Source organism: Heterocephalus glaber, unplaced genomic scaffold, assembly GCF_053883595.1.
Source record: "Heterocephalus glaber isolate CG9 unplaced genomic scaffold, H.glaber_assembly_v1.0 deba00000818, whole genome shotgun sequence".
In the NCBI taxonomy this organism is placed as follows: Eukaryota; Metazoa; Chordata; class Mammalia; order Rodentia; family Bathyergidae; genus Heterocephalus; species Heterocephalus glaber.
This window is the reverse complement of record NW_028258164.1, coordinates 4,833,680-4,850,977: the sequence shown is the minus strand read 5'-3', so window position 1 is coordinate 4,850,977 and position 17,298 is coordinate 4,833,680. Positions and strand designations below refer to the sequence as shown.

The 17,298-nt window shown below is 35.3% G+C and overlaps 1 protein-coding gene and 1 non-coding gene across 10 annotated transcripts in view; both read left to right on the top strand.

Moving 5' to 3' along the window:
• The window catches only part of Senp6 (SUMO specific peptidase 6), a 113,259-nt gene that overhangs the window by 10,228 nt on the left and 85,733 nt on the right, over nucleotides 1–17,298 (top strand). For 6 of the 9 annotated variants that reach the window (XM_013065221.3, XM_021243795.2, XM_021243794.2 and 3 more), the window contains exons 2-3: nucleotides 12,697–12,790; nucleotides 14,957–15,017. The exons of 1 other annotated variant lie outside the window; for it this stretch is intronic. In XM_013065221.3, the coding sequence (XP_012920675.1) occupies nucleotides 12,697–12,790; nucleotides 14,957–15,017 (155 nt within the window). Of the gene's footprint in view, nucleotides 1–1,185; nucleotides 3,131–12,696; nucleotides 12,791–14,956; nucleotides 15,018–17,298 lie in introns of those variants that run through there. 2 more of the 9 variants (XM_087207579.1, XM_021243793.2) reach the window with 2 other exon arrangements.
• LOC147828932 (U6 spliceosomal RNA) lies at nucleotides 2,990–3,096 on the top strand. Its single transcript, XR_015449978.1, has one exon. It is a non-coding gene; the product is annotated as a U6 spliceosomal RNA (small nuclear RNA).

Here is a 17,298-nt window from a genome sequence, read left to right as displayed (position 1 = left end):
TGAGAATCTTCATTAGCATTTCCTTCATAAGTTTGAGTGTCAGCTCCTTAGTTTCCTTTGTCTTCACCATTTACAGGTTTCATTTGTTTCTCAGTAGTTTGGATTGGTTGGTAGCTTTTGGGTTTTTTTGAGACAGGGTCATGCTATGTAGTCCAGGTTGGCCTTGAATTCACTGTTTATCCCAGACTGGCCTCTAACTCACCATCTTGCCTCTGCCTCCTAAGTGCTGGGATTACAGGCATGTGCCATCACGCATGGCTCATGCTGTCATTTCTGAGTTGTTCACTTTCTGGCTTTGGAACTTTGTGTGTATAAGTTGAGAAAATTGTTTTTCTGCTAACTGTACTACTTGAGAATGAGATACCACTGCTTAATGTTTCCAATCCATAGACAGTAAGGAAGTTTACAGCAAAACCAACATGGTGAACTGTTGCCTAACTGATGGGTTTGGGCTTAGCTGATTTATGCCAGCCTCCTCCTGTGATTTCTGTTTGCAACAGTGTATTCTCACTTGTTACATGACAAGTGGGGGAGTCTATGCCTTTGAGGACTCTTGACAGTTTTCAAGAAAGCCTGTACCTTTGGAGAATCTTGACAGTTCTCAAACAGTAAGCTGATAGCCCCAAAGAGCCACCTAAAATTGTTTTATTGAGAAGTTTCCTGGGTTTTACAGTTCTCTTTATATTTTTGTTACTGTTTTTATATTTCTAAGTTGCAGAGTTTAATGTTCCTCTTAGCTGTCCTTTAAAAATTTTTGTCATAAGTATTGTTGTAAAAATCTTATTAAAAATAGTATTAGGAAATATTTCCATTTTCTATGAACTGTAAAGTATAATGCAGCAGATACTTGTGTTCTATTTCCTAGCCTAAACAAGAAAACATTACCACTACAGTAAATAATGGGGTGAACCCTTCCTTTTTTTCATCCACCTCCCCAACACAGGGAGTCTTTAATTTGGTGGTTATCGCCCCCATGTATTTCTTTATACTTTGCTCTTTATGTATGTATTTCTAAACTATAAATACATATATATGTATATATATCATATGCAAGTATATATAATTGTTTTGCATGTTTTAAAAATTTATAAGTATGGGGCTGGGGATTTAGCTCAGTGGTTTCCCAGCCTGCTGTGCAAACTCAAGGACCCGAGTTTGATCCCCGGTACCAAAAAAAAAATTTATAAATATATCATATTGCATTTTTGTGCTACTTTTTATTCTTCTAGCATTGTTTGAGATTTACCAATGTTGAGAAATCAATTTTTTTTTCTTATACTGTAGTGTGGCTGTACAATGATCCCTCAGATTCCTCGGGCAATAGGCTACAGGACTGCCTCACTCACATACCAAAGTCCTTGGATGTGTGAGTCCCTTACATAAAATGACATTGTATTTGCATAGAACCTATGCACATCCTCCATTACACTTTAAATCATCTCCATATTACTTATAATACAGTGTAAATGCTATGTACATAGTTGTATTGTTCAGAGAATAATCAAAAGTTGTATTGTTCAGAGAATAATAACCAAAACTCTGTACTTTTCTCAGTAGTTTCTCCCCAGATATTTTCAACCTGTACTGTAGTTGGTTGAATTTGTGCATGTGGAGCTTGAAGATACAGAGAACTGATTGTAAATCATTTTTTAATCATTCTCCCCTTTGTGAAGGTTTTGGTTGTATGCAGCTTTTTACTGTAACATACATTTCCACTATGTGAACATCGTATTGCTACTATAAAAATCTGGACAAGTTATTTCCTTATGCACACATGTGTTTCTGTACAGCTGTTATGCCTTGTGTTTAGATGGCCCCTCAAAGCCTCAGGCAGTCATAGGTGGGGCCTTTACAGAGGTGGCTGGATCCAGAATGTGTGATGCTGGAATTGATTAATGGTGTAATGCTAGGCTCAAGGGCATAGGATTAAGGACCATGAGAGCTACCCGCCCTAAGTAGTCTGGATAAGATAAGGGGCAGAAAGACAATGTTAATATTACTGTTAAGGTCTGTTGTTGCTTGTGCTAACTTCTGTCCTCCCGCAATGTTTCTCCTCTGTGATCCCTGTCTGTCCTGCCACCCTGCCTTGGAGCCAGCTGATTATTGATTGAAACCTCTACAAACTGTGAGCTAAATAACCCTTTCCCCCTTTAACTTGGGGTATCAAGTATTTTGTCTCAGCAAAGGGAGAAAAGTAAGATAACAGCAAAGGTCAGCCTCTTTTTTTCTGTAAAGGGACAAACATTATCTTATTCTTTGTAGGTCATAAAATCTCTATCAAAATTAGTCAGTAACTGCCATTTTAGTGAGAAAGCAGTCGTAGGTATTACAAGAGTATAGCTGTATTCTGATAAAACTTTATGTCCACTTGAACTTCATATAATTGTCTTGTGTTATGAAACATTTCTTCTTTTGAGTTTTCTTTTCCCTCAACTGTTAAAAATGTAAAAATCGTTCTTATAAAAACAGACAACAGGCCACATTTGGCTGAGTCATAATTTACTTATACCTAACCAAGGATATCCTTTGAGCAATGGAATGATTGGATCTTAGACCATGTGTGGCTTAATCTTCATTCTAGGTATTGGCAAATTCATATCCAAAATGGTTTCTGTAGCACTTTTTAAGTTTTCTTGTTTCTGTAAATCATCAGCCTCTTAATGCTGATATTTTAATTTCTGCCATTCTGATTTGATTAACAGGTGGTAGTTTGAGCCTATGATACTCTATTCTGAGACTGAATGTCTTTGTTGCTGTATTTAAACTTCATCCAATGTTCAAAAAATATCAAAGGCCAACTTAGTGTAAAACATTGTTCTATGTGATGATGGATTATGGAGTGTGATCTTTGGATGGAATTCTTACCAAGTTATTTTGCAATTTTTAAAGAACAGAATGATTTTATAAACAATTACTTAATGCAATCATTTAGTTTTCCTTTAGTGGCTTGTTGTGGGGTGTGTTTGTGTGTGATTTAAGAAATATTTTGGTGCTTGCTTCAGCAGCATATATACTAAAATTGGAACGATACAGAGAAGATTAGCATGGCCCCTGCGCAAAGATGACCTGCAAATTCATGAAGCGTTCCCTATTTTTCAACTGCCGTAAAATTATAAACTTTTATACTTGGGTAAGTCCCCTAGGAGCTAGTCCTCCGCTCTCAGAGGCAGGCATGATTCCCACCACTCAGAGCTGCCGGTAGCCTCTAGCTGGCTGTGCTGGCTGTACTGGCTGTACTGGCTGTACGAGGAGAAAATCACTTGCCCCTCCCACCCCTCATCTGGTCTCCTCAGAACCTGGGCTGTGTTGCTTATGAGCCTCAGATCCAAAGTCAGCTAGTGTCTCAATTCTGCATCACTTCCTTTGTGTTTATATGGTGTTTTGTCTGTGTTGCTGTTTAGAGTAAACTGTTTATATAAAAAAAAAGAAATATTTTGGTTTTATTGGTCCTTTGAGTTATAATTTTTGTTCATTTCTTTAGTTTTTATGTCCGAGCAGGGGAGTAGCCTTCAGTATAGGAGGAACAGAATTTGACAATCTATTTGTAGTATGTATATTCCTTATATTTTAAAAAAATTTTAACATTTGAAATAATTTTATAGGAAAGTTGTAAGACTACTACAAGGACTTCTCATTTATCCTTCAGACGTTTCCTCCAGTATCAATGTTTAAAACTGCTTTATCATATTGTCTTTCAGATATTTATGTATATCTACCTAAATATATGTTATTTCTGAGCCATCTGAAAGTAAATTTCAGATGTAGTACCCATTTAACCCTCATTAATTCAGTATCCCACCTCCAAACTTTTCTGAGGAACTGTACATTCTCTTAAATTACTGGAGTGCCAGACAGGTATGGCTTAAACCCATCACTTTGGGAGGCTGAGGCAGAATAATTGTGAATATAGAGCCCAGCCTAGCCAATTTAGCAAGACCCTGATTCAAAAAATGTATAGAAAGGGATGGGGATGTAGCTCAATGGGAAGGCCCTGGATTCAGTCCCTATACTGTAAAATGAAACAAAAAACACCAGCTTGCAGATACAAAATCAGAAAAAACTGCTTTAATACTGTTACCTAATCTACAATTTTTTCTCAACTTTTTTTTTTTCTCAACTTTTACTACTTGACATAAGAGTGTTTCTTAATAGTAAAAGGAAAAAACTCAAGTTCAGGATTCAATATAGAATCATGTATTACATTTATTTCTTTTGCTTTTATCTCCCTTAGTATGGAAATGGCTTTTTAATTTTTTTTCTTGATTTTGCCACTTTAAAGAAAATGGGACGGTTGTTTTGTAGTTTGGGTATATTTCAATTTGATATAATTACCACATGATTAGATTCGGGTTATTATTTGTAAAGGAATGCTATAGAAGTTTTGGGTTTTTTTTTTTTATCTCAGTATGTCATATCTAGAGGCTCATGATGCCGCTTTTTCCTTTGTAATTAATAAATGCTGTGTGGAGAGCTCCTTTGAGACAAGTAAATATCCTGGTTGTTTTTTGTTTTGTTGCTGTGTTCACATTGCTGTTTTGTGGTACTGGGGCATGTGCTCGCTGCTGAGCTCTCCATCCATCTATCTGAGACAGGGTCTGGCTAAATTGCTTGTGCTGGGCTGGTCTTGAACTTTTAAATTCCAAATGAAGTTTTGATCTTCCTGCCTCAGCCCAGTAGCTGGGATTACAGGCCTGCACCATCACACCTGGCTAATTTCTTGTTTCTCATCAAATTTTACCCACTAGTTTTAGCATCCATTGATGATTCATGACTGAGTTAATACTGTAATCATTCCCAAACGATGAACTTCCAGGTACATTCTTCCTTACATATTTATTAGTTCACATTTTACTAATAAGCTTTAAGATAAAACAATTTGTACTTTCATCAGTACACCTACTGTAGCCAGTTATTGAGCCTTTCTGTACATAAATAAGTTTTATGTACAGAGTTCAGTACATAAATAAGTTTTTTTCTTGCTGGTTTTTTCCTCAACCTTCCTAGACATTTTACACCTTTGTCTCATTGCACCAAGTAGGACCTTCACTACATAGTTGAATAGATTTGATGTGGCTTATTACAGGGTGATAAGTAAGATGTTTGCTGGAGGTTTTTATAGTTAATGTTTTAGATTAAGGATGCTCTATACCTAGTTAAAGATTTTTTGATCTGTTATGAATGAGTATTTTTATTCCATCTCATTCTTTTTTTTTTTTGGTACGGGGAATCAAGCTCAGGACCTTGCACTTGCGAGGCATGCGGCGGAACCTCTGAGCTAAATCCCCGGCCCAATGAATGAGTATTTTTAATTACTCATGTCAAGTGTTAACTTTTGCTTTTTTAGAATAAACCCTTTTTAATTTTAATGTATTCTTGTTATATCACTGGATTTAATTTGCTAGTCTTTTACTTAAAGTTTTATGTCTGTCTTCCAGTGAGATTGCTCAGTACAATAATTTCTTGAATGCCATTGTTAGGTTTGGGATTAAGTATTCTGACTTCATAAAAAGAGCTGCAAAGTGTTTTTTTAAATTTCTGGAAAAGTTTAGGTAAGGTTGGTGTTATTTTCTTAAAAGTTTGGAAAAAGATATTGGCAAAGATTTCTCAGCCTGAGTTTTTCTTTGTGGGAAAATTTGTAGTAATGAATCCACTTTCTTTTATTTGATATACTGTATTTGAATCTATTGCTTCTTGTATGAGTATGGTAATTTATGTTCTCACAGACATTTGGTTTTTTGCCTTTGATCAACTGAATCAGTTCCTATCAGGTTATCACCTCTTATTAATTGTTACAGCTCTTAGGTACTAGTATTTCCTCTTTGGGTTCTTTATTTTCTTATTGAGTTTCTACTTTCCCCTCCTTTTATTATTATCATTTTATTGGAGAGTATGAAGAAGTGTGTATGTTGGAGTAGGTCTCAGTGGTGGATTGCTTGCCTTGCATGTGTGAAGACTTGGGTTCCACCCCTAGCCCTGCAAAAAGAAAAAAAAAGTGTAGTGTGTGTTACTTAAGTGGAATCTTCTTTCATCTTTTTCTTTCTCTTCCTTAATTTTGTTAGTAGAATTTAGTAGAAACAGCTTTCCACTCATAATTACGATTATGAACTAGAACACCATGCTCAATTATGTTATACACAGGGACTTTTTGTTTGTGTTTTATTTTTATTTTACTTTGAAACAGAGTCTCACTAAATTGCCCCGGCTGGCAATCTTTCTGCCTCAGCCTCTTGAGTAACTAGGATTACAGGTGCACACCGCCACAATCCTCAAGAACTTTTGAGGATTTTGTTTTTTCTTTACTTGAAGTTGCCCTAAACTTTGTTTTTAAAATTTGTTGCTTTTTGTAATTTATTCTTCCTTCATTAGAAATTATATCACTTCTACAGGTTATGCTGGCACGCACCTGCAAATCCCAGCACTCAGGAGGCTGAGGTGAGAGGATCACTTCAAGTTTGAGGCCAGCCTGGACTACATAATGAGTTGAAGACCAGCTTGAATCTAGATTCATATATTTCACTGTGTACTAAATTAAAATCCTAGCTGGCTGGATGTGGGGGCTCATAACTGAAATCCTAGCACTCAGGAGGCTGAGGAAGAAGGAACGCCTCAAGTTCAAGGCCAGCCTGGGCTGCATAGTGACTTCAAGGCTAGTGTAAACCACATGGCAAGACCCTGTCTCAAAAAATCAAAAATAAATATAGTAATTAACTAAATAAAATCAAAATAGGTCAATGTGGTATTTATACATAATGGAGTACTACTCTTCCATAAAGAATGATAAATTTGAGTCACTTATTAGAAAATTGATGCACCTTGAGAGCATAATGTTAAGTGAAATAAATCAAACACACAAGCTTAAATATTGAATGGTTTCTCTCACAGTATATGAGAAACCCAAAATACAAACAAAGACCAAAATAAAAACAGATAATAGGAAGTAGGGAGATAGATCTTTTTCAAGTGGGAAGGGGATCAAAAGATGGAGGGAGAGGCCTAGGGATGAAATTAGTATTTTTCTACTTATTTGTAGTTTCTAATGTGTTGTTGATTAGGAAGTTGTCTGATCATGTTTGTTGGAATTCTGTATATAAAACCCCAGTTCCTTTAATGCATAAATACTAGGTCATCTCTTTGGCTTATGAAACAGATTTACTTTACATTCAGTGTTTTATAACTTTTTATTTTGGAATACTTTTAAATTTATAGAGAAACTTCAGAGATGACAGAGGGCTAGTTTTGGTAACACCTTTCACCTGCTGCTAAGGTTGTCACTCTTTGGGGGAGATTGAACCCAGGGCCTTCACACTGAGACACATTTCTAGCTCTTCAACAAACAGTTGTTTATTTTTGAGACAGGGTCTCACTAAGTTGCCTGGCTGGGCTCAAACTTGAAGTCCTCCTGCCTCAGCCTCCCAATGTGCTGAATTACAGGTGTGGGTCACCATACTTAACTGATATTTGTGTATTTGTTGAAACTCAGAAATTTAACATTATTATAATACTATTACTTTCACTACCAATTTTATTTGGCTTTCACCAGTTACACCATTATTCTCCCCCCCCCATTAAGTTTATTGGTACATTTTTGGTATAAAATACAGTTACATTCATCATTGGGATCTTGTACCTTTACATGAGTATCTTGGTTCTTATTTTTTTCCCCTTCCCTTGCCCTCCCTTCACTCCCTCCACCCTTCTCTATTTGCAAAGACCTTGTTTCCATTTTTTTTCCTCTTGTATTTTTTCCTTTCCCTTTTTTCCCTTCCCCTACCCCTCCCAATTCCCCTGCTCTTTTAGACCTTTTCTTCCTGTTACACAATATCAGTTATACATTTTTTAAATTTCAATATTAAGATCTAAGAGACATTACCACAGATTTTACAGAATTTAAAAGGGTATAGAAAGCATATTACAAAAATCTTTTTTGAAATAAATTTGACAACTAAGAAGTACCTTGGAAGACAAATTAATGAAACTAACTCTGGAGGAAATATAAAATTTGAATAGCACCTATTAAAGAAAGTATATTCCTAGCTTGAAAATCTACCTATATGACAACAGCAGGCTCATAAACATTTTAACTGATAAATTATATCAAACAATTAAAGCAGAAAAAAGAAGGAACACTTCTCCCCTCATTTTAGGAGCTCAACATTGTGCTAATCCTAAAACTGGATAAAGATAATAGAAGAAAAAAGTACAAACATAGATAGAAATTTGTTTAACAAAACAAACTATTGGAAGTCAGATCTGGCAGGATGTAGAAAGTGGTTTTGTTATAGAGATGCCAGTGTTGGTTCAGCATTGGAAGATCCACTCCCAAAAGTCATCATTTTAACAGAGGAAAGGAAAAAGCCATATGATCCTGTCACTAGTTGGAGAAAAAGTATTGGACCAAATGCTACAGCTGTTCATGGTAAAAGCTATCAGGAGACTAGAAGTAGAACAGAAACTTCTCAACAGATCAAAGACATGTACTCTGTATTTCCAGCAAAAATTCCTTATATGAGTGGAGAAGATACAATGCTTTCTCCTTAAGGTGGGGAACAAGGGCAGATATACTTACTCTTTATCTGTCCATTAAACTTTGAAACCTAGTCCCCACCAAAATAGTCCGGCAATGAAATGACACAACTAGGATAGGATTGGCAAGCTAGAAGCAAAATCTTTATGTATGGATGAAATGATCATCTACAGAGAAAATACTAAGAAATCTCTAGGAGCCCCTAGAACTTGTACTTGAATTTAGCAGGATTAGAAAACACAAGGTATATATAAAAATTCAGGTCTGTGTATACTTGCTATAAATGAAGAATTGGATATTGAAATTTAAAAGTTATGTGGGAGTACAAAGGACCTAGAAAAGTTAAAAACAAAAACAGTGTTGGAAGATGTTTAGTACCTAATTTTAAGACTTCTTCTAAAGCTACAGTAATCAAGGCAGTGTTGGTGTAAGGAAAGACATATAGATCATTTGAATAAAACAGAATCTAGAAATAGAACCACACATGTATGGTCCACTGAGTTTTGAAAGATTATTTAACATTAGCATTTTATAGAATATAAACTCAATTCAAGAGCCGAGGAAGAGATAGTGTTTTCAGCAAAGGGCACTAGAACACCTGGTGTCCATATATAAAAAATTAACCTCAACCCTTTTTTTCCATACATGAAAATAACTTGAAGGGATCTATGAACCTAAATAAGAAAGCCTAAAAGTATAAAACTTTAAGAAGAAATTATGCAGGAAAATATTTATGAATTCAGGGTAGGCAAGAACTACCTAGGATACAGAAAACATGATGTATAAAAGAAAACAATTGATAAATGAGATTCCATCAAAATTTAGAACTTTAAATGACATCATTAAAATGAAAAGTAGTCCTTAAACAGACCATATTTACAATACATATAACCTATGACCAGAATATATAAAGGATTCTTAGAGCTCATTAATAGGCAACACAATTAAAGTGTAGACGTAAGAAGATGATAGCCAGTATAGCACAAGGAATGGTGTGCAGCTCTAGAATCAGAAAAATACTAATCAGTACAATAATAAGATTGAATTATACACTCATTAGGGAGATGAAGTCAAAAGTTTTAAAAAAGTTTGTCATGACTTTTTCTTTTTGTTGGATTCTCCCCCTTTGCATTTAATTTGTCACGCCCAATGGATTCTTTCTGCAGGGTTTCCTAGGGTTGTGATCCTCATTGTCTTTTCCTAGGGTATTGTCTACAATTTTTTGGAGTGCCGGTTTGGTATTGGTGAAGTTCTTGAGGTGCTCTTTGTCATGAAAGTATTGTATTTCTCCATCAATTTTGAAAGATAGTTTTGCAGGGTCCATCAATCTGGGTTGTAGGCTGTTTTCCTTTAGGGCTTGAAATACATCACTCGAAGCTCTTCTTGCCTTGAGGGTTTGCATTGAGAAGTCTGCTGTGATTCTGATGGGCTTTCCTTTGTATGTGATTTGTTTCTTTTCTCTCACTGCTTGTAGAATTTTATTCTTCTGTTGGATTTCTGGAATCCTAACTATTATATGCCTATATGTAGATGTTTTTTGATCAAGGCTAGCTGGAGTCCTATATGCCTCACTTAACTGTATGTCAAGTTCTTTTCCCCATAAATTGTTTCCTCCTATTTCATATTTTTGGTTGTGGACTCATGTTTTTTTCTCTTTGATTTTCTTTGATGTTTTTCTTTGATGTTTTATGTATTTTTAGAGAGGATTTATGTTTGCTCGTGTTGCTCACATTGAGGCTTCCTCCCTTAGTTTTTTTAACTGTGATAAAATGTACATAACATAAAATTTGCCATTTTAATTATTTTTAAATATTGGCATTAAGTACATTCACAGTGTTGTATAACCATCCACCATCCAATTTCAGAACTTTTTCATCATTTCAAACAAAAACTCTGTATCTATTTAAAAAATAACTGTATTCCACTCCTCCCTCTTACCCCTGGTAACCTGTATTCTACTTTCTGTCTCTATGAATTTGCCTATTCTAAGTTCCTCATAAGTGTCAAATTACACAATATTTGTCCTTTACTCATTTCGCCAAGGATAGTATTTTCAGGATAATTCATGGTATAGCATATATTGAATTTCATTTCTTTAAGAGCTGAATAATATTGCAGTGTGTGTATGTATGTATGTGTGTTTTATTTACACATTCACCTGCAGATAGATATTTAGATTGTTTCCGCCTTTTGACTTAATGTGAGTAATGCTGCTGTGAACATTGGTGTACAAAATGAGTTCATGCTTTCAGTTATTTTGAATATATACCCAGAGGTATTTATTTATCCAGAATTGCTGGATCATGTTGGTAATTCTGTGTTTTAACTTTTTGAGAAACCGCCAGACTTTTTCCATAGTGGTTATACTATTTTACATTCCTACCAGCAGTGCATAAGAGTCCCAGTTTCTCCCAGTCCCAGCTGAAACCACTTCCCGTTAAAACAAAAAGAGGCCATCTTAATGGGTGAGATGTAGCATGTCATTATGATTTTGATTCACATTACCCTGTTAGCTAATAATGTTGAGCATCTTTTCATCAGAGGGTTTTGGATTTTGGGTTTTTATTATTTAGTTATTTTTAAAAGCTGAAACATTTGCTTAGCCAGTCATTGAAATTCTCAACATTTATCTAGATGCTACAGTAGTTGCCCTCATGGGTTTAGGTGGTATTCTTTCATGAAATCTACCTGAATCTGTGGCATACAATTTTTAGGTGCCTCATTTGAGTAGTCCTGATGGTTATTTCGTCTTTTAGCCTTGGCACTCCCAGTGTACTTTCTCTTATGCTTGGGAGGGGAGTCACATTTGCCACAGGGCAACTTCTGAAAGTGATAGGCCTTAGAGTCACTACAGTGTTCCATTGTGGGTATTTTGTCACAATGCTTTACAAATAATAACATTCTTTTCATCTTGCTTCAGCATCTGAGACCAAAGAGGGGACTATTTTAATTACAGACTTTTCTGTTCTTTTTAGGTTGTGAAAATTCTGGCCTCAATCTTTAGTAATTGTGGGCTTATGGTTGGAAATTTCTTGTTTTAGTCTATTTGGACTCCTGTAATAAAGTATCATGTACTGGATTCCCTTTAAACAGTAAATTTCTCATGATTCTGGAGGCTGGGAAGTCAGAATAAAGTGTCCAAATTCAGGATCTGGTAAGGGTCCACTTTCTCAGATGGCACCTTCTGACTGTGTCTTCCAGTAGTGGAAGGGCAAAGAAATTCCCTTAGGTTTGTTTTATAGGGGCATTGATCCCATCCATGAGGACTCTGTTCCATATCTCCCAAAGGCTCTACCTCTTTTTTTCTTTTTGCAGTACCGGGGATCAAACTCAGGACCTTGCACTGCTAGGCAGGCACGGCTTCTCTGAGCTAAATCCCCAGCCCTCTCCCTCCATCTTGGAGGTTGAGATTTCAACATCTGAGTTTTGAAGGGACACAAATATTTAGACTGTAGCACATACCATAAGATAGACATATTTTGTCTTTAGATCAATTCGGAAACCCAGAGCCAAGGGTAACACATCAGTTATCCCTATTGTCTTTTCTTTTGTGTTTCCTCTTTAACCTCCCTCTGGTTCACCCAATCAGGATGCTGCTCTTTGGGTCCTCTGATTTTCACCCTGACTTCTCTCATCTTATTGCTACTCTAAACTTAAATACCAGGTTCTAGGATAGCAGGTTTTTGTCATGTAGTTCCAAGACAAATGCCAGCTTTGGAATGTCATTTGTCTCACTTTTGAGTTTCCCACTTTGTGGCTTTAGGGCAGCTGGGGGGAGGGGGTAAGCCGTGTACTTAGGACATTTTTTTAACATTGGTATGAGCATCTTTGATATTCTGATCTAGAGTATTTCTGGTCATAAAATTAACCACAGTATCACAGTGTGATACAAAGAACCTTTTGTTTGTCTTCTGTTAAAAGGCAAAGATCATTGAATTTAAGGCAAAGGCTAACTACCTGGCTGTGTTTCTCATATGGATGACTGTAAATTTTTTCAAAAACAGATTTTAATGTGTTCTTTTTCTCTGTGGAAGTAAAATGTTTACAAGAAGTCAAAAGTAACCAAGTTAAGGAAAATCTAGACTAATCAAAAAGCTTGAGAAATGCTCAAATTTATTATATACTGAATAATTCTATTAATGAATACTTATCTCAGTTTGTTTTTATTTCAGCTTTGACTAGATCAGAGTCTAAGAGAGATGGAGGTTTTAAAAATAATTGGAGCTTTGATCATGAAGAAGAAAATGAAGGAGATACAGATAAAGAGTAAGGATTTTTTCCCCTCAATTATTTTATAAGAATGGAACTTTTTATTACAAAAACAATTTATATTCTGTAGAAAGATTTTTTTGTTTTTATTGTTATTTTGGTTTTTTGAGACAGGGTATTGCTCTGTAATTCAGGCTGGCCTTGACTTGCCTTGAACTCACTATGTAGTCCAGGCTGGCCCTGATCTCATGGTGATCCTTCCACCTCAGCATCCAAGTGCTAGGATTACAGGTGTGTGCCACCACACCCAGCGGAAAGACTTTTGAAGTATGGTACTATTCTTCACTTATGAAAACATTTCAGCTGGCTATGGTGGCACATGCCTGTAATCCTGGCACTCTTGGAAACTGAGACAAGAAGATTGCATATTCAAGCTCAGTCTGAGCAATTTTAGAAACTTAGCAAGACTGTGTCTCAAAATTTAAAAAAAAATTTTTTTTTTTTAAGGAACTAGGGATATAGCTCAGTACAAAGGCACTGGGTTTAATTCTCAGTACCGGGGAAAAGGTGGACATTTAACTCTTACATGGTATTATTAAGGAATGACATAGCGGTTCTTTACTGGTAAATTATTTTGCTGTTATATTTCTCAGTCTTTTGAAATGTACAAATATAATACATGTAAACTTGTGGTTCAAAAATTGATCATACAGGGGCTGGGGATTTAGCTCAGTGGTTCTGCCGCCTGCCTCGAAAGCCCAAGGACCCCAGTTTGATCCCCGGTACCAAAACAAAAAGAAATTGATTGTACAACAGATTTCAAATTAAGGACATGTTTGTTAAAAAAAGAAAAAGGCATTCTGTTTGGGGAGCAGTTTGAAAATCCATCATTTATTTTGTGTAACTGAACCCAGATTAAGACTCTTCAATTTTGTGTGAAGATTTTAATCCTGTATCTTTCTTCCCTTTTTGTGACACTACTACCACTACTTTGATCTTAGATGAGATTCCTGTCAGAGAAAGCACCAATGTAAATGATAAACCCAAGTGTTTACCCAGACCGAAGTTAAGCAGAATTTTCATTACACTTTGTTAATGTAATGGGAATGAATGCTGTGTAAAAACTTCAGTTGCAGTAGAATTTATTGCACATCCTGTGGCATGCTACAAATTCAGCAGCTTTTAGTTTTTTCCTGCTCTGATTACTTACTGACTAGTAAATAAATTTAGAGAAACATGAATATACACACAAAGTTCTACAAAATTATAAATATATTCTAGAAATCTTTACACAAGTCATTCAGAGCATATTGACTGAATATATTTAGAGACCTCACATCTGTCTGGGCAGCAGCTCCATTCATTGTTACCACTTTATGTGCCTTGAAGTTTTATTTGAAGGAGTTTTGAACTAGTAAGTTTCTCATTTAAAGTCACTATTTTATGGTCTTCTTTCTGTTTTTGTTTTGATTTTTAATTTTTTAACTTTCTGTTAAGGACTTATTTTTATAGTTCAGAAAAAATAGAAATAAATAAGAAATTCAGCTGAAGAGAAAATACACTCCCTTTCAAACATTTTTACAAAATGTAAGAATTTTTAACATTAACAAGTCAGGGTATATATGAAAGTAGTGAAACAAAAATTTTGCATTTTTTTAAATAGCTAGAATTTTATTATAAAAAACCTACCAGAATTGTCTTCAAAAAGGTATGTTTGATTTTGATCATCATGGTTGTATTAAAAAATTTGTTTTAAGGTGCTGTTTTTTATTAGTTGTTTTTTTTCTTTCTTTAACAGTGTATTTTCTTCTCCTGTACTGTATTTTGTTTTCCTGTTCTGCTTCTTTAAATGTCGGTCAAAGACAGAAAGGAAAAGTGAATGATATAATATACAAAATCCATAGTTAAAAAACAAGATTTATTTGTGGCCTATGGTCTCAATCTTGCCTGCCACCGACCCGATCGTTAAAAATGTTATTGGAATACAGCTGCCTGTAGTTTGTGGCTATTTTCATATTGCATTGGCAAAGATGAGACCATAGAGACCATGAATGTAGCCTGCAAAGCCTAAAATATTTTACTATCTGGTCCTTTACTGATTTCAGTAAACTGAAAAAGTTTACTGATTACTTGAATTAGGTGAGCATAGAAGATAAAACTTCTGAATTTAATGTATAGATTATAATTGTTACTTAAAATTCTTTCCCCTTATTTTCTATGTAGTGGGGCAAATCTGCTCAGTGTAGAAGATGATAAGGATTCTGAAACCTCAAAAGGAAAAAAGGCAAGTGTTGCTATAAAAAAATTTTTTTAAGTTATATTCTACAAATTTCCACTTTGAAGAAAGATGTTTTTAAATTGTAAGCCCAACCCCAACTTCCCCACCCCAGAGGCAAATAGTATTACCAACTACTTTTTTATCCCTATGGAAATACTTGTTAGCTAGCTTTGTGTTACATTTCTATCATAATAAGATCAACCTTTTAATCTTTACCAATGAAAATAGTATCATATAGTCTTCATTTGCACTTCTTTTATTATGGATGAGGTTGAACACTTTCATATATGTAGTCCATTTCTGTTTCCTTTTTTGATAATTGTCAGTTAATATCTTGTGTCCATTTTTCTATTTGGTGTTTACAGTATTATTCGTAAGATTCTTTTTATGTGTCTAAGACATTGACATCTGAAATTTATACATTTTATAATGATAGATGACATGGTTTAAACAATAGTACATCTTACAACAGTTTCTTAGGTTTGATGAAATACAATTTTGGAGAAGCTGGTCCTTTGCCGTGATACTAGTTGCTGATATAGTCATGCATTGCTTAATGGCAGAAATAAATTCTGAGAAATGTGTTCTTATGCACTTTACTTGTGTGAAAATTGTAGAGCTCACACACAAAGTTGGGTGGTATACGTCAGTCTCTGGACTTGGGCTCAATGTAGATCAAGAGATGCAGTAAATACAAGATGTAAGAGGCTGCTGTGGGGTATGACAGCATAAAGTAAACATTTTTAAAATTTTTTGTTATGTAACTAGGAGTTCATTCTAAAAATAAGAAAAGGTTCAGTAAATATGCAAGCCAGTAACAGTTGTTTATTATCATTTTAAAAATTATATATTAATACTTAATACATACTTAATTGTATGTGTTAAACTTTTATACAACTGGCTGAACAGTAAGTTTGTTTATACAAGCATCACCACCAACACAGTATAATGGCTATTCTGTCAGTAGATGACAGTAAGTTTTCATCTCCATTATAATCTCATGGGACCATTGTATATGCAATCTGTCATTGACTGAAACATCAGTATTCAGCACATAGCTGTATTTTAACCCAGTTACTTCACTGGGCTTTTTTTTCCCCTCTGTTTATGATAACTATTGGCTTTGAGAAAATGTATTTCCTTATGCCATCAAATATGTCAGTCTCTCCCCCTACCCTTTGGTGCTGTGGATTAAACCCAGGGCCATTACACTGAGGTATATCCCCAGACGCCCTCCCTCCCTCATTTTTAAATTTTTAGACAGGGGCTCTCCCAGGTTGTCCAGATGGACTTTCACTTGGAATCCTGACTCAATCTCCCAGAGTGCTGAGATTACAGGTGTGTGCCAACTCAGTCGTTTTTACGGCTTTTGAGTTTATTCTTTCCGGATATTAGTTGAATTACTTACTTGCTTTGTCTTATTAAAAATATAAAATATTTCACAATGTTAATACTGACTTAATTTCTAATAAAATGATTTAAGAATAGTTTTCCTTATATCCATGCTATTTTTGGTGGCATCACCAGGCATATCTCACTAGGAATGTGTGGTTAAATTACGGTTTTGAGATCACATGAAATTGCTTATTCTTCATTGGTACTTTGTCCAGCTGAATGGAGAGTTGGGTTTTTTTTCTTCCATTTTTTTATTTCAAGAAATTGCTTTTTTATTTTCATTTTGGTTTAATTTATAATTCTGTAAAAGAAATTTACATGGTTCATGTCACAGCTACAAAAGAAATTATATTCTGAGATGTTTAGTTTTTGTCCAGATTCCCTCTATTCCTTTTCACCCCTACAATCAACCTGGTTTAAAAATTGCTTTAGGACAGGTCAGGGATTTAGCTCAGTGGTTCCGCCCTCTGCCTCGCAAGCACAAGGTCCTGAGTTCAATCCACAGTACCCCCCCAAAAAAATTGTTTTAGCCTTTCATTATTGCTATTTTTAATACAAACATACACCACTGGTCGGGGGTAGAGATAGGATCTTGCTATGTAGTTCAGGCTGGCCTTGAATTCACTGTGTAGCCCAGCCTGGTCTGGAACTCACACTAATCCTCCTGCCTCAGGCTCCTGAGTGCTGGGATTTATATCAGCCTTTTTAGAGAAAGTGTCTGTACTTTTTTAAAAACTTCATAGTATACTGTGCAGATCCCTCTGTAGAGAGATCATTATCATTCCTTTTATTGTTCTGTACCCCACTCAATGGATATACAAGATACTCAGCCCTCTGCTGGTAAACAGATATTCCTAAGACTTTTACTATTATACGTAGTGCTTTAATAAAG